This window comes from Neoarius graeffei, chromosome 8, assembly GCF_027579695.1.
Source record: "Neoarius graeffei isolate fNeoGra1 chromosome 8, fNeoGra1.pri, whole genome shotgun sequence".
Lineage (NCBI taxonomy): Eukaryota > Metazoa > Chordata > Actinopteri > Siluriformes > Ariidae > Neoarius > Neoarius graeffei.
Genome location: NC_083576.1, coordinates 36,928,171 through 36,950,759, shown reverse-complemented (window position 1 = coordinate 36,950,759; position 22,589 = coordinate 36,928,171). Strand labels below are relative to the sequence as shown.

The following is a 22,589-nucleotide window of genomic DNA, read 5'->3' as shown; positions in this document are numbered from 1 at the left end:
GCTTAAGCAGGGGGACACGTCTGGCACTGCAGGATTTGAGTCCCTGGCGGTGTAGTGTGTTACTGATGGTAGCCTTTGTTACTTTGGTCCCAGCTCTCTGCAGGTCATTCACTAGGTCCCCCCGTGTGGTTCTGGGATTTTTGCTCACCGTTCTTGTGATCATTTTGACCCCATGGGGTGAGATCTTGCGTGGAGCCCCAGATCGAGGAAGATCATCAGTGGTCTTGTATGTCTTCCATTTTCTAAGAATTCCTCCCACAGTTGATTTCTTCACACCAAGCTGCTTACCTATTGCAGATTCAGTCTTTCCAGCCTGGTGCAGGTCTACAATTTTGTTTCTGGTGTCCTTTGACAGCTCTTTGGTCTTGGCCATAGTGGAGTTTGGAGTGTGACTGTTTGAGGTTGTGGACAGGTGTCTTTTATACTGATAACGAGTTCAAACAGGTGCCATTAATACAGGTAACGAGTGGAGGACAGAGGAGCCTCTTAAAGAAGTTGTTACAGGTCTGTGAGAGCCAGAAATCTTGCTTGTTTGTAGGTGACCAAATACTTATTTTACCGAGGAATTCACCAATTAATTCATTAAAAATCCTACAATGTGATTTCCTGGATTCTTTCCTCCCATTCTGTCTCTCATAGTTGAAGTGTACCTATGATGAAAATTACAGGCCTCTCTCATCTTTTTAAGTGGAGAACTTGCACAATTGGTGGCTGACTAAATACTTTTTTGCCCCACTGTGTGTGTGTGTGTGTGTGTATATATATATATATATATATATATATATATATATATATATATAATATAAAATATGCGTGTGTGTGTATATATATATATATATATATATATATATATATACACATACATACATATATATATATATATATATATATATATATATATATATATATATATACATACACACCTACACACACACACACACACACACACACACTGTGTGTGTGTGTGTGCTTTTTTAAAATTTTTTTATTTTATTTTGTTTTATATTACATTACATGCATGCGCGTGCGCACACATCTCAAGGGATGAATGAATTATATACACACACTCAGGCATACACAGAGAAGGAGAGAGCCATACAGTCGCAGTGTGTGGCCACAATTTTGCTATTTTCCCCCCACTGACAATCCATGGAGTTAAAGGTTTTTTGGTCATTCTTTGCAAGTGGTTAACCTGGAGTAGAAAACGCAGAGGACTTTCAGTGATGTCGCGGGTTTTTGTTTATCACACAGCCTTTTTTTTTTTCTTTCTTTTGACAAAAAAATTTAATATCCGTCTCAACAAACTAGCAGTGTCCCTCCATGTTGTAAATGATGTGAGGGCTTATCATTGTGCATGCTGATTGGATGAAAAAAAGACATCCGGGGATTGAGTGGGAACACCTCACCCTGGAAAATACAAAGCAGCTCACAATGCTGATGTACAATGGTGTTAAATCCACATCTGCTTGTTTGACAGGACACTTTGAGTATTTTGTTGAACGTCACCATTTTTATAGTAATTATTCAAGAGTTATGTCAAAGTTCTACCAAAACCAGTTCAGTCACCTTGATCCAGCTATGTTATTGTTTATGAAATTCTGGGGAAGCCAAATACAGCAGGTGCATGTGTTTAAAAAAAAAAAAACTACATCATATAACATCCGGGGGCGGCACGGTGGTGTAGTGGTTAGCGCTGTCGCCTCACAGCAAGAAGGTCCTGGGTTCGAGCCCCGGGGCCGGCGAGGGCCTTTCTGTGTGGAGTTTGCATGTTCTCCCCGTGTCCGCGTGGGTTTCCTCCGAGTGCTCCGGTTTCCCCCACAGTCCATAGACATGCAGGTTAGGTTAACTGGTGACTCTAAATTGACTGTAGGTGTGAATGTGAGTGTGAACGGTTGTCTGTGTCTATGTGTCAGCCCTGTGATGACCTGGCGACTTGTCCAGGGTGTACCCCGCCTTTCGCCCGTAGTCAGCTGGGATAGGCTCCAGCTTGCCTGCGACCCTGTAGAAGGATAAAGCGGTTAGGGTTAGAGATAATGAGATGAGATTTCGTGGGAGTTTTACAACAGTGCCGAGCTCACTTATGGTTTTTCATTCAACTCAACTCAACTTTATTTATATAGCACTTTAAAGCAACTGTAGTTGAAAACAAGGTGCTGTACATAAAGACATAAAACAATTAAAAGCAATGAAATAAATAAAACAGACAGTAGAACAGTTGTTTTATTGTTTTTAAAAGCAATTAGAAACAATAAATAAAAGCAAACCATAAAACACTAAAACAAGAGCAGAGTCTCATGCAGAGTTAAAAGCCAAGGAGTCAAAATGGGTTTTAGGACTAGTTTTAAAAATGGGCAGTGAGGAGGCTTACCTAATGTGCAATGGCAGCTCGTTCCATAATTTTGGAGCAGCAGTGGAGAAAGCTCTGTCGCTTCTGAGCTTCCGTTTGGACCTCGGTACCTCCAGGAGCAGCAAATCAGCTGACCTGAGGCACTGAGCAGGAGCGTCGGGTTGAAGGAGCTCAGAGAGGTAAAGGGGGGCGAGACCATTTAAAGACTTAAATAAAAGAATCTTAAAATGGACTCTAAAGTGCACAGGCAGCCAGTGGAGGGAGGCCAGGATGGGAGTTATGTGCTCCAGTTAGGAGGCGAGTGGCTGCATTTTGCACCAGCTGGAGACATGCAAGGGAGGACTGGCTGACTCCAAAATAAAGTGCATTACAGTAATCCAGCCGAGATGTTATGAAGGCGTGGATTACTGTCTCAAAGTGCGTTTGTGCAAGGAAAGGCTTCACCTTTGCCAGCTGCCTAATTTGAAAGAAGCTGGACTTCACTACGGAACTAATTTGCCGATCCAATTTAAAATCACTGTCCATCTTAAAACCCAAGTTTGTGACTGTTGGCTTTACATAGTCTGCCAAAGGGCCCAAATCAACGGGCAAGGGTTCACAAGAGCCGCTGGGGCCAAACACCATCACTTATGTTTTATTTTCATTAAAATTTAAGAAGTTCAAGGCCATCCAGGCCTTGATGTCTTCGAGACATGACAGAAGTGGTGTGAGGGAGAAAGCATTTTTTTCCTTCAGTGGCACATATATCTGACTATTCACAACATGATTCTTTGTCCAACTTGTTTTCTTTTGGTTTCATTTCATTAAATTAATTTTCAAGTTTTACTGGATTAATCAAGATTTAACTTTTCTCCAGAAACTTTGAGTTTGGGTGAATCTAACTCTTAAAATTGCATATCAGGTAATGGGTTATAACACATGCACCATAATAGGGCATTGGGTAGTTTTTATTTATTTTTCGTTACAGTTTGACTTTTATTGAAAAATTATAAATATTTAAAGTATAATTATCATAACTATACCTGATTTTTGATAAACTGTTGACCACTTTCCTTTCATTGAACTAGTAAATATAGTAATTTAGTTAAAACATCCAATTTTTCCACAATTTTTTTTTAAATTAAAATTTTATTACCAAAAATGCAACATTTTTCATAATGTTTATCAGCTTAAATATTGCTTTTTTTTTTTTTATTTTGTTTCATTTGCTTAATAACCAGCAATAATTATTTGCCCACATGGAGTAAAATGTAACAGCATATTAAGTAAAATATTACTTTTATTAAAAATAAAAGTAACAAATTGGCCTTTTGTTTATCAACTTTAATGGATGTTTGTACTGCTTCCATTTGCTTCTCTTTAGCTTTTGGTAGTCTGTAAAAAGAGCACTGTCTTATTTGTACAGTAAGTTGCACAACAGCCCCTTCCCATTTTAGATCTGTGGTTTTTGTTAGTTTTTATTTTTTTTAAATATGGTGTTTTTCTGGAATTGGAGCTGAGAGACTTCCACCTAGGGTGCTTTCCCACTATTGTACATTATTGTCCCTCTGCTGTGTAAACAAAGCAATTACAGCTAGGAAAAAACAAGATTATGCATCCTGATAATGTTCACAGTCAGATTTGTTTCATTGATTTGAATAGACATAAATTTGTATTGCAATTTATCATTGCATATCGTTGCATGCCTAATTGTTAGGGATGCTCATTGTCACGTCATAGTTAAGAGCAGAATACATTGTGTGTTGAGTACAAGCTGGGACTCTAGCAAGACTAACTATGTATGACAGCATAAGTGAAAGGGAGTACCAGAAGGTAACACAGACGTGAGGACATAAGGTCCTGGGATTGAGATGCTGACCTCTTCTGCCCCTCGGACCTGCTTGATCCATCCTGGTGCCCTGTGTCTGGTTGGAGTCTTATCACATCGCTCCTGTGGAGGATGGCCCCATGAGGACAGTTGAAAGTTACACCTGGAGGACACTCTGGACTCTTACAGTAATGCTTTTATGGCTGAGGACTACAGTTGACTTGCTAACTTTAGGACTGCAGTTGTCATGAACAGTTTTGCACTCAAGTTTCCATCAATGAAGAGTTACAACATCAGCGAAACTGTCTTCATGTTAAAATTGTTAATGTTGCCCAAATGAGGATGGGTTCCCTCTTGAGTTTGGTTCCTCTCGAGGTTTCTTCCTCATGTCGTCTGAGGGAGTTTTTCCTTGCCACTGTCGCCGCAGGCTTGCTCATTGGGGATAGATTAGGGATAAAATTAGCTCATGTTTTGTCGTTCAAATTCTGTAAAGCTGCTTTGCGACAATGTTTATTGTTAAAAGCGCTATACAAATAAACTTGACTTGACAAAGCAGCCAGCCACTCCGCTGTCAACAAACCCGAGTGGACACATGAGTGGGGGAAGGGCATAACGCCATAATTGTGGGGCGTTGTGAGAAGGCTCTGCCCCCTGCTGGACCCTTGACTATCAGCACGATCAACAAATAACCTGCACCTACGATGGTTCAGGTCTACAACTGACAGGATATTGAAATTGAGCTTTAAAGTCTTGAATTTTCTATAAACATATGAGCTAATTTTATCACCAAGAAATTTATTAGCAAGCCTGTGGTGAAAATGGCAAGGAAAAACTCCCTCAACCAACATAAGAAACCTTGAGAGGAACCAGACTCAAAAGGGATGATGAGACAGCATGTTTAAAAATAACACGCTTCTGTAACCATGTTGTGTATAGTCACAAAGTACAACTCTGTAACCAGCAAATTCATTCTAGTTTTAGCATAAAGTCTATTTTGTTGAAGTCCTCAGCTGTTCATTGATGGAGACTTGAGTGCAAGATTGTACATGACAACTGTAGTCCTGAATTTATCATGGTAGTTGTAGTCCTCAGTCATCATAGCAGGTCCAAAGAGCTGAATAGGTCAGCATCACTGGTGTCTCAGGATCAATATGTAACTCGATAGAGAGAGAGAAAACCCTGGTTGTTGGGTATGCCCAGTGCCACCTAAGGGTTAAGACCAGCATAGATTTTGCACTGAGGGCAAGCAGGGACTCCAGCAAGACTATGACCATATAACCAAAAGGGAGAGCCAGAATGAAGCCAGCATGAGGGAGCCCTGGGACATAAAGCAGCCAGCCACTCCACTGTCAACAAACCCAAGTGAACACGTGAGAGTGGGGGGCTGACAGCATCCATACATCCCAGTTTACCGAAGCACTCTATGCCTGAGGACCTTCCAGATCTACTCCTTTACTAAGTAAAAAGCTATTAACAAAAGGTTTAACTAAAGATATGTTTCCAGCCTAGACTTAACTGAGACTGTGTCCAAATCCCAAACCCTACTCGGAAGGCTGTTCCATCACTGTGGGGCTTTGTAAGAAAAGGCTCTGCCCCCTGATGCAGCTTTCACTATATGAGCTACAGTACCAACAGATAGCTTGCACCTTTTGATCTAAGTAGGCATGGCGGGTCATCAAGGATCAGAAGTTCACTCAGGTACTGTGGTGCAAGACCATTCAGTGTTTTAAAGGTCAGTAGTCGTATTTTATAATCAATACGAAATTTGATTGTGAGACAATGCAGTGTGGATAAGATGGGTGATATGGTCATATCTTCTAGTTCTAGCTGCATTTTGAACTAACTGGAGCTTGTTTATGCATCTGTTGGAACATTCAGACTGTAATGCATTACAGTAATCCAACCTAGAGGTAACAAAAGCATGAACTAGTTTGTCTGCATCATGTAGTGACATTTCTTATCTTCTCAGTATTTCTGAGATTAAAGAAAGCTATCAGGTTATGTCATTTCTGGTTGAGTGAACGCTGTGCGCGTCTGGCTGCCGCTACTCTCCTGTGTTTTTCGCAACTGTTTTTCATTTCGGGAACTCCTAGGACACTGATTACTTTCACCTTCGTGGTCCTTCAGCACCATGGCCCCCAAGCTCTGGAATTCCCTTCCTCAATCCCTCTGTGACTGTTCTTCTTTTCCTTTTTTCAAATCTCATCTCAAAACCTTTTTCATGAACATTTCTCCACCAGTGCATTAACTCACCACTCTTTAGCCACTTTTTTTTTGTTTTATTTGACCTATGTAAAGCAACCTTGAGTTTGAGAAAGGCGCTATATAAATGTAATTTAATATTAATATAATTATCTATGAGCTTCAAATGAAAGCCTGGAATCAATGATCACCCTGAAGACTTTTTACTGTTGCATGTGGAGAAACAGAAAAGCCATCCAGAGTGACTATGTAATCAGAGAATCTACTTCTAGCTGCATATGGTCCTAGTACAAGAATACACCTGTCTTGTCAGAGTTAAATAGAAGGAAGTTAGCCAGCAGCCAGCTCTTATATAATTTTCCCCCAATATAATGGTAGGGGAAACACTTTTATTTCTCCTTGGAAATACTATAACCTTTTACCTATAAACATGTATTACCACTGTAAATGATCATATAAAGTTTAAGCTATGACCCCATCCCACAGTTGAAAGCCTGCTGATGGCATGATTATTATTACAGAGCTGCATTATTCCAGAACTTTTGTACAGCGGATGGGAGCTGCCTCCTTTATGCTAATGCATCCTTTGTTAATGTTCTAACATTTACAGAAAGAGCTGTGTAACTTCCTTTTTTGTAATTTATTGTGGTTCTCTTCATCAGTTTTTGAACATGCTGTAATTGTCCTAAATCAATGTATTTGTGTTTTTTGTTTGTTTTTTTTTGTATAGGAGAAATGCATGGATAAGCCTGGTCCGAAGCTTGACTCAAGGACAGAAGTGTGTTTTATAAATTGTGTTGAACGTTTCATTGATGCAAGCCAGTTCATCCTCAACAGACTTGAACAAACTCAGAAGACAAGAGACTCCTTCTCAGAGACCATAACAGACTAGCTGAACCCTGAGACCAGAACAGACATTTTCTGTTCCTACAGCCCTTGTGAAATAACAGTCATTAAACAGTCAAAATGCCTGATTATTATTTGTGATATTCTAGATTTAGAAATGGATCAATATAAACATGTACAGGAGGCTTCCATTGTTGTTTGCTTGTGGCAAAAGTTTAAAAAAAAAAAAAATTGAAACCTTCCTTAAAATTTACCATAGGTAACCCACTCTAGTGTAAACATTTGGATATAGCATAAATTTAAGCATGGCAACTGGATAATGTATGATTATTGAAAATGTTTACTTGCATCACTTGTTAACGGTTTAATTTGTTTTCTGTATTTAAAATCAGGAGTTACATTATGGTTTTAATGTATCATATAGGCTTGTTTATACACATTAGGGGTTTATGCAGGGAAGCTGCTTGAATTCTATTGTTTTTCTTCTCATTATTCCCAGATAGCTATCAATCATTGGAAATATGTTAAATCAAGGTTTTTTTTTTTTTTTCATTTTCACTCAGTGTTGATGACTGGTGTTTATTCACTACTTTTGCACCCTTGGTTACTCCTGAAAAAATTTGGAAATCATAACTGAAGAACAACAAGATCAGTTTAATTTATTAAAACAAGCTTATTTGGTTTAATTTCACTCTTTGCAAATCCACTCCTGCACTGTGGTGTTCAGCCCCACCCACCTGGTCTGGAGTCTTGTGAAGCCATATCTGAACTGCCTGCATACGCAAAGCCAAATTTAGAGACTGTTCTTGCCCCCATTTGCTGTGTCAGCACATCTAAAACAGAAAACATAGAAACAAAAAATAAAATATAGAAAATATACAGTTTCAACTAAAGAAAGGTTCAACAAAAATTGTACTCAGAAGTGGATAAGGCATACATTTTAGTAGCATGAAAAACAGGAAGCTGGTTGTAGCTGTAGGGGCCTTTCACATGACATCATCGTAACTTCGGATTTGTTTATGCAGCCAAATCGTCAGGCAAGCTTTGTTTGACAACAACCGTCACAGGTGTATGTGAGTGATTGTAAGCCTAATTCAGTAACCATTTACACAGAAACTTGTAGAAGTTATTTCTAAAAGAACAATGCCAGAGACCTATAGTGCTTTTGGATGTACAACCCCGATTCCAAAAAAGTTGGGACAAAGTACAAATTGTAAATAAAAACGGAATGCAATGATGTGGAAGTTTCAAAATTCCATATTTTATTCAGAATAGAACATAGATGACCTGTCAAATGTTTAAACTGAGAAAATGTATCATTTAAAGAGAAAAATTAGGTGACCTTTAAATTTCATAACAGCACATCTCAAAGTTGGGACAAGGCCATGTTTACCACTGTGAGACATCCCCTTTTCTCTTTACAACAGTCTGTAAACGTCTGGGGACCGAGGAGACAAGTTGCTCAAGTTTAGGGATAAGAATGTTAACCCATTCTTGTCTAATGTAGGATTCTAGCTGCTCAACTGTCTTGGGTCTTTTTTGTCACATCTTCCGTTTTATGATGCGCCAAATGTTTTCTATGGGTGAAAGATCTGGACTGCAGGCTGGCCAGTTCAGTACCCGGACCCTTCTTCTACGCAGCCATGATGCTGTAATTGATGCAGTCATGTTGGAAAATGTAAGGTCTTCCCTGAAAGAGACGTCGTCTGGATGGGAGCATACGTTGCTCTAGAACCTGGATATACCTTTCAGCATTGATGGTGTCTTTCCAAATGTGTAAGCTGCCCATGCCACACACACTAATGCAACCCCATACCATCAGACATGCAGGCTTCTGAACTGAGTGCTGATAACTTGGGCCGTCCTTCTCCTCCCTAGTCCGAATGACACGGCGTCCCTGATTTCCATAAAGAACTTCAAATTTTGATTCGTCTGACCACAGAACACTTTGCCACAGTCCATTTTAAATGAGCCTTGGCCCAGAGAAGACGTCTGCACTTCTGGATCATGTTTAGATACGGCTTCTTCTTTGAACTATCGAGTTTTAGCTGGCAACGGCGGATGGCACGGTGAATTGTGTTCACAGATAATGTTCTCTGGAAATATTCCTGAGCCCATTTTGTGATTTCCAATACAGAAGCATGCCTGTATGTGATGCAGTGCAGTCTAAGGGCCCGAAGATCACGGGCACCCAGTATGGTTTTCCGGCCTTGACCCTTACGCACAGAGATTCTTCCAGATTCTCTGAATCTTTTGATGATATTATGCACTGTAGATAATTATATGTTCAAACTCTTTGCAATTTTACACTGTCAAACTCCTTTCTGATATTGCTCCACTATTTGTCGGCACAGAATTAGGGGGATTGGTGATCCTCTTCCCATCTTTACTTCTGAGAGCCGCTGCCACTCCAAGATGCTCTTTTTATACCCAATCATGTTAATGACCTATTGCCAATTGACCTAATGAGTTGCAATTTGGTCCTCCAGCTGTTCCTTTTTTGTACCTTTAACTTTTCCAGCCTCTTATTGCCCCTGCCCCAACTTTTTTGAGATGTGTTGCTGTCATGAAATTTCAAATAAGCCAATATTTGGCATGAAATTTCAAAATGTCTCACTTTCGACATTTGATACGTTATCTATGTTCTATTGTGAATACAATATCAGTTTTTGAGATTTGTAAATTATTGCATTTCGTTTTTTATTTACAATTTGTGCTACTTTTTTGGAATCGGTGTTGTAATAACAAATGTAGAGATAAATCTGGTTTAACTTTTGACTGCTTCCTGATGAACCCAGAAAGACAAGAAAAATGGTGAGCTCCAGTTAAACAGGAATGGTTACCACTAAAGCATTCCCATGTGTGTGTGAAGAACATTTTATATTGGGTAAGTATGAAAGCTCTGTGCACCCAATATTTCTCACGTTTTTTTTTCTAGCTCAAGCCCATTCAGTTATTAAAAATCCCATAGATCTAGATCTAGCCTCGGCGCACTCAAGTTAACATTCAACAAGTTCATAAGTTGGAGTAACGTGGACAGAACTTTGGTCTAGATAGTAAAGCTTTTAACATTGTATGGTCTGACACTATTCAGAACAGTCTTACTGCTACATATACAAGTGTGTCATACTTAGCAGCTCTAATGCACTACCAAAAAAAAAAAAACATGGCAAATGTATGAACAGTGTTAAAATGCATATCTGAATGTGGGCTTTGGACACAATATATTTGATTAGACCTAATGCTTGGCTAGGCTAGCAGCATGTTTATTATGTACTGATAATGTAGACTATGTTAAACATCATAAAATATGCTTGATCTAGGCCTTGGCTTCTTTATTGCTACTAGAAGTCCACATTTGAGCTTACCTTTATCATAATAAGGCATTTTTCTTTATCAGGGATTTCCCATAACATTATGGCATGCATGAAATCTGCCTCAAAATATTGGTAGAAGTCTGTACTTTTTGTATGCCTTTAGCATCTCTCCATTAGCAATCCCAAATACTTAATAGTTCAGGATGTCATAGTATACCAAATCTGGTAGCTAGTTCGCCCGTACACTTCAAGTGGAATAAATACATTTGTGCATAAATTACGAAGAAGTCGTCTTTATTTTTGTCACATGTCCACTCAAGCACAGCAAAATTCTTCCTCTGCCTTGAACCCATCTGAAGCAGTGAACTTAAAAAACACCCAGAACAAGAGGCAGAATAAATAATAAATGTGTACATTTATGGGTAAATTATATGGATCTCTGATGTCTGCATGTTTCAGCTTTTCGATGTAACGCAATCTGCTGGTATAAGGTAAATTTGTAATCATTTCAGAGAAATTGTACTGACTGTAGTCATCTCAATTTTCATTATTAACTGTCACAGCCATGTTTCTTTGCTTGCCCAGCAATATGGCAGACGCTACCTGATAAACAAAAACCTGTGCTGTCAGTGAAAAGCCCCGACTGGGGAAAAAGGCACGTTAGGTAAGAAGCTGTGACAACATGCACAATGCCGTACTCCGCACATAATTACTGTACAAAGTATGTAATTCCCAAAATAATAGGCTACAATAGTGGTGTTAATATAGGATCAGTACTATTTTATCCTGACTTCATAGCACAATATCCAAGCTCCATTGGTAATTAGATAATTTTGCTACCATAAAAGCAAAATGCTAACTTTGTCATCAGAGGAAATAACCCTGTACCAAGGACTGTATTTCAAAGCATTTATTTTATTAACATGAAAAGACACATCACTGCATAATATGAGAGAATGTCATCAAACTAAACATTTACGAGTATTTAATTTGGTACAATTCAATGTTCAAGTATTAGCTAGATAAATTAATGCATGCTTATACCTGATCTGTAGAGGATTTCATGTCACCTTGAAATGCAAATGTGACTGGGATGAGAGGAAAAACTACCATATCATATTGTTTTACAGTGAGCAGTACACAGTACATTGTTTGTTTTTCATTGCATTAAAAAAATGCCTGAGTGGAAATCAAAACTATAATTTCATTGTTTTGCATCTTGTTCAATCACTAACCAGAAAAGCAATTCTAGATTACAGTGCACACAATTTAATTATGAAATCGTGCCGCACCACATTAAAATGAAATAGGCTTGTTTTCTTTTTTGAAAACGAAACACTAAAATTGTGCCACCAGGAAATGAAAATCACTGTCCAATCACATCTCTCTAGCAAAGGGAGTGTGGGTGAGGAAAATGGCCCAAGATAGTCACTCAGAATGTAATTGATTAACCTACAGGCCAGGCCAATGTTGAGAATTCTTGTACTAGGTTGCTGAGTGCCCCCCTCCACAGTCCAGCCACTGTCTTATGCCTCCGCTATCTCAGCATTTGTCTGGACAGCACAATATGACATCTGTCCTGTTGGTTATAGTACAATTCCATGACTTTTCAGTGTCACATACTGTATATTTCCCAGTCAGTAATAATCGGTGGCATTTCAATAACATTATCATTTCACAGCCAATTATAAATTGATGCCCAAATATAATCAGGACATCCATCAATCAATTATATTACAATGTCACTGTCATCAACATCACTGTACTGTCTGATTTCATCAGTATTGTAATGTTGAGCCAACATTTATTCAGCACTGATTCAGTCTCAAACAATGATTCAGATGGGAAATCAAAATTTTTTTCATCTTCCTATCTGGCTGGCAGTACATGCAAGTGGAAAACCATCCGTCAGAGGAAGCATTTTTGCTCAGTGTGCACAATATTCGCAACTGAACAATGCTTGCTTGCTCATCAAGTTGAATTTTGAGACTTTGGAGATGGGGACAATGACTGATGTCTCCGCTCCTTTGATTGGTCACTTTGAATGCTATAGGGGTCTTTCACTGACATCACAGATTTTTGTTTATCATGCAGCGTCCTCCATATTGCCGGGCAAACAAAGAAACATAGCCACGACAATGAATAATAATCAAGACAAATGCAGTCAGTACAATCTCTCTGAAATTATTAAAAATTTACATTATACAGTACTAGCAGATTCCATTACATCCAAAAGCTGAAACATGCAGGCATCACAGATCCATATAATTTACCCATAAATGTACTTATTATTTATTCTGCCTCCTGTTCCATGTGTGCGTGCATGCTCATTGCTGACTTGTGTGTGTGAGTTCACTGCTTCAGATGGGTTAAACGCAGAGGAAGAATTTTGCTGTGCTTGAGTGGATATCCGACAAAAAATAAATTACTTCGTTGTAATTTACCCACAAATGCATTTATTCCACTTGAAAAGTGTATGGCAAACTAGCTACTAGGTTTGGTATACTACGACATCCTGAACTATTAAGTATTTGGGACTTGTAAATACACTGGAGAGATGGTAAAGGCATACAAAAGTACAGATTTCTACCAGTATTTCAAGGCAGGTTTCATGCATGCTGAAATGTTATGGGAAATTCCCAATAAAGAGAAATACCTTATTATGACAAAGATAAGCTCAAACATGGACTTGTAACACTAATAAAGAAGCCAGATCAAGCTTATTTTATGGTGCTTAGCTTAGTTGACAGTATCAGTACATACAAACATGCTGCTAGTCTAGGCAAGCATTAGGTCTAAGAAAATATATCCTGTCCAAAGCCCACATGCAAATATACATTTTAACGTTCATACATTTGTCATTTGCTATGTTTTTTTTTTGTAGTGCAGTAGAGCTACTAAGTATGACACGCTTGTGTATGTAGCAGTAGACTATACTGAGTAGTGCCAGATCATGCAACCTGTTAAAAGGTTTACTATCTAGACCAAAGTTCTGTCCATATTATGTCAACTTACAAAGTAGTTGAATGTTAACTTGAGTATGCCGAGGCTAAATCTAGATAGATGGGATTTTTATAACTGAATTACCTTGAGCTAAAAAAAAAAAGTGTTAGGAGAAATAACAGGTGCACAGAGCTTTCATACTAACCTGATATAAAATGTTCTCCACACACACGGGGATGCTTTGTTGGTATCCAGTCTTCCTGTTTAACTGCAGCTCATTGTTTTTCCCACCTTTCTAGGTTCATCAGGAAGCACTCAAAAGTTAAAGCAGGCATATCTCTCTTATGGCATCCAAAAGCACTAGAGGTCTCTGGCATTGTTCTTTTAGACGAAACTTCTACAAATTTATCTGTAAATGTTTACTGAATTAGGCTTACAGTCACTCTTGTACATTTGTGCCAGTTGCTGTCAAAAACACAGCTTGCCTGGTAATATGGCCAGATAAACAAATCTGGAGTTACAATGGTGTCATCATGTGAAAGTCCCCGATAAGCAGAGTCACGTGGAACAGTAGGCATGGAGCTGAGCATGCGTCTGGATTTAGACTACAGAAGAAATGTCAGACATGTTGAGAACAACATAAAGGTACCTTGTTTTTTTCTGTTTATATTGCCTGTTGCGAGCGGCACGGTGGTGTAGTGGTTAGCGCTGTCGCCTCACAGCAAGAAGGTCCGGGTTTGAGCCCTGTGGCCGGTGAGGGCCTTTCTGTGCGGGGTTTGCATGTTCTCCCTGTGTCCACGTGGGTTTCCTCCGGGTGCTCCAGTTTCCCCCACAGTCCAAAGACATGCAGGTTAGGTTAACTGGTGACTCTAAATTGACCGTAGGTGTGAATGTGAGTGTGAATGGCTGTGTCTATGTGTCAGCCCTGTGATAACCTGGCGACTTGTCCAGGGTGTACCCCGCCTTTCGCCCGTAGTCAGCTGGGATAGGCTCCAGCTTGCCTGCGACCCTGCAGAACAGGATAAATTGGCTAGAGATAATGAGATGAGATGAGATTACCTGTTGCACCTGTTTTCATTTGGAAAAAGTACTGCACTTCATTTGAAAAAAAAAGTGCAATCCAGTGCACTTTTTATTTTGAGATGTGAGAATTTTCCATTAAAGAAAAGTTACAAAAATTGTTGTGTATGCTGTCTTAGAAAAGTTGTTAGAAAGAAAATCATAATTTGCCATGAAAATTGCAATCACTGCATCCCTAATTAGCATTTTTATTTTTTTCCCTTTCTCTGCTAATTGTTTGTGCAGCAAAAACTATACAGCCAAGAAACACCAAAATTGGTGTATTGCAAATAATTGTGGAATTTCCAATTATCTTGAAAATGGCTTGGCTAGGGTAAAAATTATTTAATAATTTTAATCTCCGTCATTTGCATCTTTGCTCGAAAAATGTTAAATTTTCTGCTCTAAAAATGCCAAATTTTGTGTGTCTCATTTTTCTCAAAACCATGTTTTCGACATGAACGGAATATATCTGATATACCACAAAAAAACCCAGCCATTATTATTATATACACATTCTCTTTTCCAATTTTTTAATGTCTGTTGGTATGTTTTTCTCTTATAAACAAAGGGGAATCATCAGGGTCTTCTAGGCCTTCACAGAAGGCCCAAACATATCAGCATTTCAAATGTTATATTTAATTTCTTTCATTCTTTAATTGCTTTCATTCTTTCATAATTTCATTATAATTGCTCTCTTCTAATTCTAATTTAGCTTCATCTTCTCTCAAATTTGCTTCAGAATGAAAGGGTTACTGTCCTGAAAACATAAAAATAGAGTTATCCAATTAGATTTTTTTGTTTATTGTCTCTCAGTGGGGAAGAGTTTCGAGCTGGCTCACTTGTTGGTTAGGACTTCATTACTGAGACAGAAGGCCATGGCAGTGTATGTATATGTAGGAAGTGACAGATGAATTAACCAATCAGATTTTGATTTATAGTGGGAGGAACCAAAAGTTTATTGCCTTAGGCCTCTCGATGGCCAACGCTAGCTTAACCACGAGTCGGCGCCATCAGTGCAGCAGTGAAGTAACCTGCCAGCCGGTGTAGCGTTCATCAATAGTGTTAGCAAATGCTAATACAGCAGTCAAGCCAGTGCTATTAAGAACAAATAGCACAGGCTAATGACCGAGAAACTAAGGCCAAGTTTACATTAGACCGTATCTGTCTCGTTTTCTTCGCGGATGCACTGTCTGTTTACATTAAAACACCTGGAAATGCCGGGAAACGGGAATCCACCAGGGTCCACGTATTCAATCTAGATCGTGTCTGGTCCGGTGCTGTGTAAACATTGAGAATACGCGGATACGCTGTGCTGAGCTCTAGCTGGCGTCGTCATTGGACAACGTCACTGTGACATCCACCTTCCTGATTTGCTGGCGTTGGTCATGTGACGCGACTGCTGAAAAACGGCGCGGACTTCCGCCTTGTATCACCTTTCATTAAAGAGTATAAAAGTATGAAAATACTGCAAATACTGATGCAAATACTGCCCATTGTGTAGTTATGATTGTCTTTAGGCTTGCCATCCTTACACTTGCAAGTGGTAAGTGATATGCGCTGGGATCACACACACAGCGGCTCAGTCCCGAATCACTGCTTGTGCACTACACTCGCGCGCTCTGTGAGCTGCGCAGGGCCGGAGTGCGCACCCTCCAGAGGGCACTCGCTGTTCAGGGCGGAGTGATTTGGAGCGCAGGATGCCTGCGGAGCCGAGCGTATCCGTGTATTGGTGTTGCTGTGTGCACGTGAATCGTGTATTGGTGTTGCTGTGTGCACACTAATCGTTTTAAAAACGTTAATCTGATGATCCGCTGATACGGTCTAATGTAAACCCCACCTAAGATTTCTGTCTCCAGACTCTTCTTCCACGCACGCTTGCCACAGTATTTTTCACTCAGACTTAAGTATTCATTTCCCCATGTAATTTACTTAGTTACTTTTAAAATCAACATGGATAACTACACACAATGAGGCTACCAGGCAGCGTGCCGCTAATCCCTTGCAAAATCCTTTGCCCTGTTGCTTTTTTTGGTGTGTCTAGCTAAGTTTTGGCTGAGCTGAAGTCACAGCTCTAGTAATGGTTTGCCACTGCTTGTAAGCCACACGTGAAGAATATCTAATGAAGTTTTGGTAGCCTTTCAGGTGTTCAACATGCCTTTCTCTTTCCCAGTGAACAAAGAAATGCTTCTGTGTATGCGCAGCAGAAAACTCTCACTGAATATTCGCATCAGCTCCAACATATGGCATCATGCTGTCTTGACAACCATGCAATATTGTAAATCATATTCATCGGTCATTCGCCATTGGGTAAAATGACGTAATACACATCGGATAAGCAATATGCTAACAGTATTGCATGCTATCAAACCAAATGAATGAAACCTGCTAGAAGGGAATAGAATATATTTTTATTTCATTGAAAAAGTGTCCTGTATGTATAATAATATATACCTTAGTCTTTCTTTTCGAACCTAATTGCATGGGATGACACCCGCCTCGTTTTGAGTGTGTCTAGGCAGTTATTTCACTTCACTATGTGGTGTGCAATGTAAGATCACACTCATGCTTACCTGCCCAAGCCTTAATACCCAACAAACATCCCATTCATCATGGAGTGGGAAAAACAAACAACAAAAATAAATGACTGTAGCATGCAGTGACAGTGATTGATTTGATTCTGACCATGTAACAAAAGTGTTCACCTAAATAAATTAAATTAAAAACCTCAGTGTTCATTTACAAAACTTCATGTTCACAAAAACTCAGTGTGTCTATCTTCCTTCTGGAACCCACCATCATCTCTTCCAGGGTGGCTTTGAAAAGGTCAGCCACCGGCATTGGACAAAGGCATGATAGATGGGTCCATACTCCAATGAGTTGCCTTCACTCTGTGAACTGAGTCAAGTCTTAGTACTGCCATATCATCATTATCATAATAATAATAATATGTGCCATGGCAGGGTGGCACGGTGGTGTAGTGGTTAGTGCTGTCGCCTCACAGCAAGAAGGTCTGGGTTCGAGCCCCATGGCCAGCGAGGGCCTTTCTGTGCGGAGTTTGCATGTTCTCCCCATGTCCGTGTGGGTTTCCTCCAGGTGCTCTGGTTTCCCCCACAGTCCAAAGACATGCAGATTAGGTTAACTGGTGACTCTAAATTGACCATAGGTGTGAGTGTGAATGGTTGTCTGTGTCTACAGTTAGGTCCATATATATTTGGACACTGACACAAATTTTGTTTTTTTACCTATTTACTGAAACATATTCAAGTTATAGTTATATAATGGACATAAAGTCCAGACTTTCAGCTTTCATTTGACGGTATCCATATTAAAATTGGATGAAGGGTTTCGGAGTTTCAGCTCCTTAACATGTGCCACCCTGTTTTTAAAGGGACCAAAAGTAATTGGCCAGTTGACTCAAAGGCTATTTCATGGGCTGGTGTGGGAAATTCCTTCGTTATGTCATTCTCAATTAAGCAGATAAAAGGCCTGGAGTTGATTTGAGGTGTGGTGCTTGCATTTGGAAGATTTTGCTGTGAAGAAAACATGCAGTCAAAGGAGCTCTCCATGCAGGTGAAACAAGCCATCCTTAAGCTGCGAAAACAGAAAAAAACCCATCCGAGAAATTGCTACAATATTAGGAGTGACAAAATCTACAGTTTAGTACATCCTGAGAAAGAAAGCACTGGTGAACTCATCAATGCAAAAAGACCTGGACACTCACAGAAGACAACAGTAGTGGATGATCGCAGAATAATTTCCATGGTGAAGAGAAACCCCTTCACAACAGCCAACCAAGTGAACAACACTCTCCAGGAGGTAGGCATATCAATATCCAAATCTACCATAAAGAGAAGACTGCATGAAAGTAAATACAGAGGGTTCACTGCACGGTGCAAGCCACTCATAAGCCTCAAGAATAAAAAGGCTAGATTGGACTTTGCTAAAAAAACATCTAAAAAAGCCAGCACAGTTCTGAAAGAACATTCTTTGGACAGATGAAACCAAGATCAACCTCTACCAGAATAATGGAAAGAAAAAAGTATGGCAAAGGCGTGGTACAGCTCATGATCCAAAGCATACCACATCATCTGTAAAACACAGCGGAGGCAGTGTGATGGCTTGGGCATGCAAGGCTGCCAGTGGCACTGGGTCACTAGTGTTTATTGATGATGTGACACAGGACAGAAGCAGCCAGATGAATTCTGAGGTATTCAGAGACATACTGTGTGCTCAAATCCAGCCAAACTGATTGGTCGGCGTTTCATAATACAGATGGACAATGACCCAAAACATAAAGCCAAAGCAACCCAGGAGTTTATTAAAGCAAAGAAGTGGAATATTCTTGAATGGCCAAGTAACCTGATCTCAACCCAATTGAGCATGCATTTCACTTGTTAAAGACTAAACTTCAGACAGAAAGGCCCACAAACAAACAGCAACTATAACTGCTGCAGTAAAGGCCTGGCAGAGCATTAAAAAGGAGGAAAAACACTGTCTGGTGATGCCCGTGAGTTCAAGACTTCAGGCAGTCATTGCCAACAAAGGGTTTTCAACCAAGTATTAGAAATGAACATTTTATTTACAATTATTTAATTTGCCGAATTACTTTTGAGCCCTTGAATGAAAGGATTGTGTTTAAAAAAATGCTTTAGTTCCTCACATTTTTATGCAATCATTTTGTTCAACCCACTGAATTAAAGCTGAAAGTCTGAACTTCAACTGCATCTGAATTGTTTTGTTCACAATTCATTGTGGTAATGTACAGAACCAAAATTAGAAAAATGTTGCCTCTGTCCAAATATTTATGGACCTAACTGTAAGTGTCGGCCCTGTGATGACCTGGCGACTTGTCCAGGGTGTACCCCGCCTTTCGCCCATAGTAAGCTGGGATAGGCTCCAGCTTGCCTGCGACCCTGCAGAACAGGATAAAGTGGTTAGAGATAATGAGATGAGATGTGCCATGGCCTGTAACAGTGCTCAGGCAATTTTTATCTATTGCCAGCTCCTACTGAGTATACTGGGATTGACTGCAGGCTTGTAAGTGGTTCTCTTGGGTCTGTTGGAACAAACTGTTAGGGATGGGTTATCAGTTCATGTTCCATCTAATTTTATGTTCTTGCTTAGCAAAACATATTTCTATAGGGAAGACCCTTCTGCATTTTGAGCAGAAATTCTTAATGTTGTCAATTTAGAATTTTTCACACTTGCTTTGGTGACACTTTTGACACTTTAAGTGGCTTTATTTCAAAACAGGGCCTAGCAACAAATGTATCAACTTTTTAACAGATGCTAATGACTGTCCTGCACGCAATATGGCTCTCAAGCTCACATCACAGCTGCTGTTATATGGTTTGAGAGAGCAGACTCACTTGACTCACCATCAATGTATCTCTGAGTCACATTTGTGAAAGCCAATGTTCCAAACCACCACTCAATTGAATTATATTTTCAATCACTGATCACCTTTGTTCTGAATGACCAAGCACCGATTACCATTATTTTCCAACCACGAATCACTGAGCACAACTGTTTGTGGTCCCTGTACTTTTCATTCATGGGTCAGTGATGTGACACTTTTTTGTATCCATATGATTTAATTTAATTTGAAAGAGATCTCATCTCATCTCATTATCTCTAGCCGCTTTATCCTTCTACAGGGTCGCAGGCAAGCTGGAGCCTATCCCAGCTGACTACGGGCGAAAGGCGGGGTACACCCTGGACAAGTCGCCAGGTCATCACAGGGCTGACACATAGACACAGACAACCATTCACACTCACATTCACACCTATGGTCAATTTAGAGTCACCAGTTAACCTAACCTGCATGTCTTTGGACTGTGGGGGAAACCGGAGCACCCGGAGGAAACCCACGCAGACACGGGGAGAACATGCAAACTCCACACAGAAGGGCCCTCGCCAGCCCTGGGGCTCGAACCCAGGACCTTCTTGCTGTGAGGCGACAGCGCTAACCACTACACCACCGTGCCGCCCCATTTGAAAGAGATACAATTTGAAAATAAACTTACACATTATCTGCATGTGAAGTGTCAACATGGTATAACTGCCATTCAAGGAGCCATTTTGAGCCATTTGATCCTCCATCTCCAAATTCTTTTCTGCCTGTTCAAGATTAATGGTACCATTCAATTTATATTGTCCTTTTAGAGGACCAGAAGGAGGTGCTGATGGTTTGATCCATCACCTAGCTTCACCACCATTGTAATTCCCCTTTGTCTCATTCCCTGCAGCAGACTCTTTTTCCAGATTGAAAGATGAAATGGCATCTTCATTTTCTTTTTTCCTTTTCTACCATTCAGCCACCTGTTGATGTAGACGTGTTGTTAAACTTCCCCCTCTTGAAAGGCCACTTGGGCCTGATCCTCATGATAACTCTCAAAAACTTAGAGGAAGGTGTGTTCACTTCATGCAAGGAGCAGAATTCATCAGCACAAAATGATTTTGACTCAACTGAAACTTTGCTCAAAGATTTCCTTTTACCTTAAAAATTGATTCATGTATATCGGGCACCACCATCTGTAATAGAGATGAATCCTTTGATGTGCTCTCATATATTTTGTCTTTCATAGCAGTCAAATCTGGATTGCCTATATTTCTATATATGCTGGAGATTTTGCAAGAAGCGCTGGTGCCTCTGAGGTATCCTGGTTTGTGTCTGTTACAAATGGTGCAATTACCTTAGGTCCTGACATGGTTTTGGATGTCTTTGTGCAACTGCAACTTTCCATTTCTCTATAGCCAGATAATGTAGACCCAGATCCTTTTTCCTCATTTGCTGGAATTTATTTGCTCTTGTACAGCAATCTCCATTTCCACTATGATAAAGTCTTTCAGTACAAGAGACCTCTACTGGCTATGCGCACACACACACGTAGTGGAATCTGAGTTACTGTTGAAAGGTGCTCTTCTTTAGAAAGAAACTTATGCAGAGTAGCAGGAAGTGTTCCTGAGAATGTCAGTTTAGTAATTGTTATAGACGCTAGGGGTTCAATGTTGTTGTGAGTCCTGAATAAAGGCTAGGAGGTTAATTAGCATAAATAACTGTCTGCTAGAATTATTCACAAATTACATGACATGGTGTCAGAAGTGCGGCAGTGGTGAGAAGCAGAGGAAAGGCAGCGGGGGGGAGGGGGAAGCTTTTTCGGCACCTGTGAAGCAAATGAAGAAGCCGGCCCAAGTATGAGCGGCACACAGGCTCCCCAGCTAGCAGCTAACCCTGCTAATGTACCTCTGAATGCAACATTCACGATTCAACCTCCAGGACTGGGAAAGATGGATCCGGAGATTTGAAAGCTTCCGACTGGCCAGCAACCTGCATATTAGCTCACAAGCTAACCAGGTAAACATGCTGATTTACTGCATGGGGATGACATGGATGATATACCAAGCTTTATCTGATGTAGAGAGACAACAGTACGGAGTAGTAAAAAATACTTTTGAAGCATACTTTGTGCTCAGGAAAATTTTCATATATGAAAGGGCAAGATTCAACCAAAGAATACAACAGGCTAATGAGACTGTAGACTCCATCACTGCATTGTATTCGTTGGCAGAAAACTGTAGCTATGGAGCACTTCACAACAAGCTGATAAGGGACCACCTCATGGTGGGACTCAGAGTCATAAATCTAGTGGGGAGGATGCAGCTGGACAAAGATTTGACTTTGGAAAAGGCAATGAACAGTGGCAGTCTGAAGTGAAAAAAAAACAGCAAACAGACCTCAGAGGAGAAGCCAAAAGTGAAATTGATGTGGTGACAGCTAAGTCCAAGAAACAAAAACAACCCACACCAAAGACATCTTTTTGACATCTCATCAACAAATCCAAAAGCACCAACTGATCACCAGCAATGTCACAGATGTGGAAAAGCCCCTAGACATGGAAAATGGCAGTGCCCAGCCAAAGATGTGACATGCCATACATTTGGGGAAAAAACAATATTACAGTAAATTGTGTAAGTCCACTAAAGCAGTACATGTAGTGGAAACTAGCATAGGTTTTAGTGATACACCTTTGTTCCTAGGCTCAATAGATGCAGGCACAGACCC

The 22,589-nt window shown here is 40.0% G+C and overlaps 1 protein-coding gene across 1 annotated transcript in view; it reads left to right on the top strand.

The window, feature by feature from the left end:
- Window positions 1-7,330, top strand: part of timm8a (translocase of inner mitochondrial membrane 8 homolog A (yeast)) — a 40,374-nt gene extending 33,044 nt beyond the window's left edge. The window contains exon 2 of the mRNA XM_060927619.1: window positions 7,087-7,330. Within this exon, the coding sequence (XP_060783602.1) occupies window positions 7,087-7,248 (162 nt within the window). The 3' untranslated portion in view covers window positions 7,249-7,330. The remainder of the gene's footprint in view (window positions 1-7,086) is intronic.
- Window positions 7,331-22,589: the final 15,259 nt, after the last annotated feature.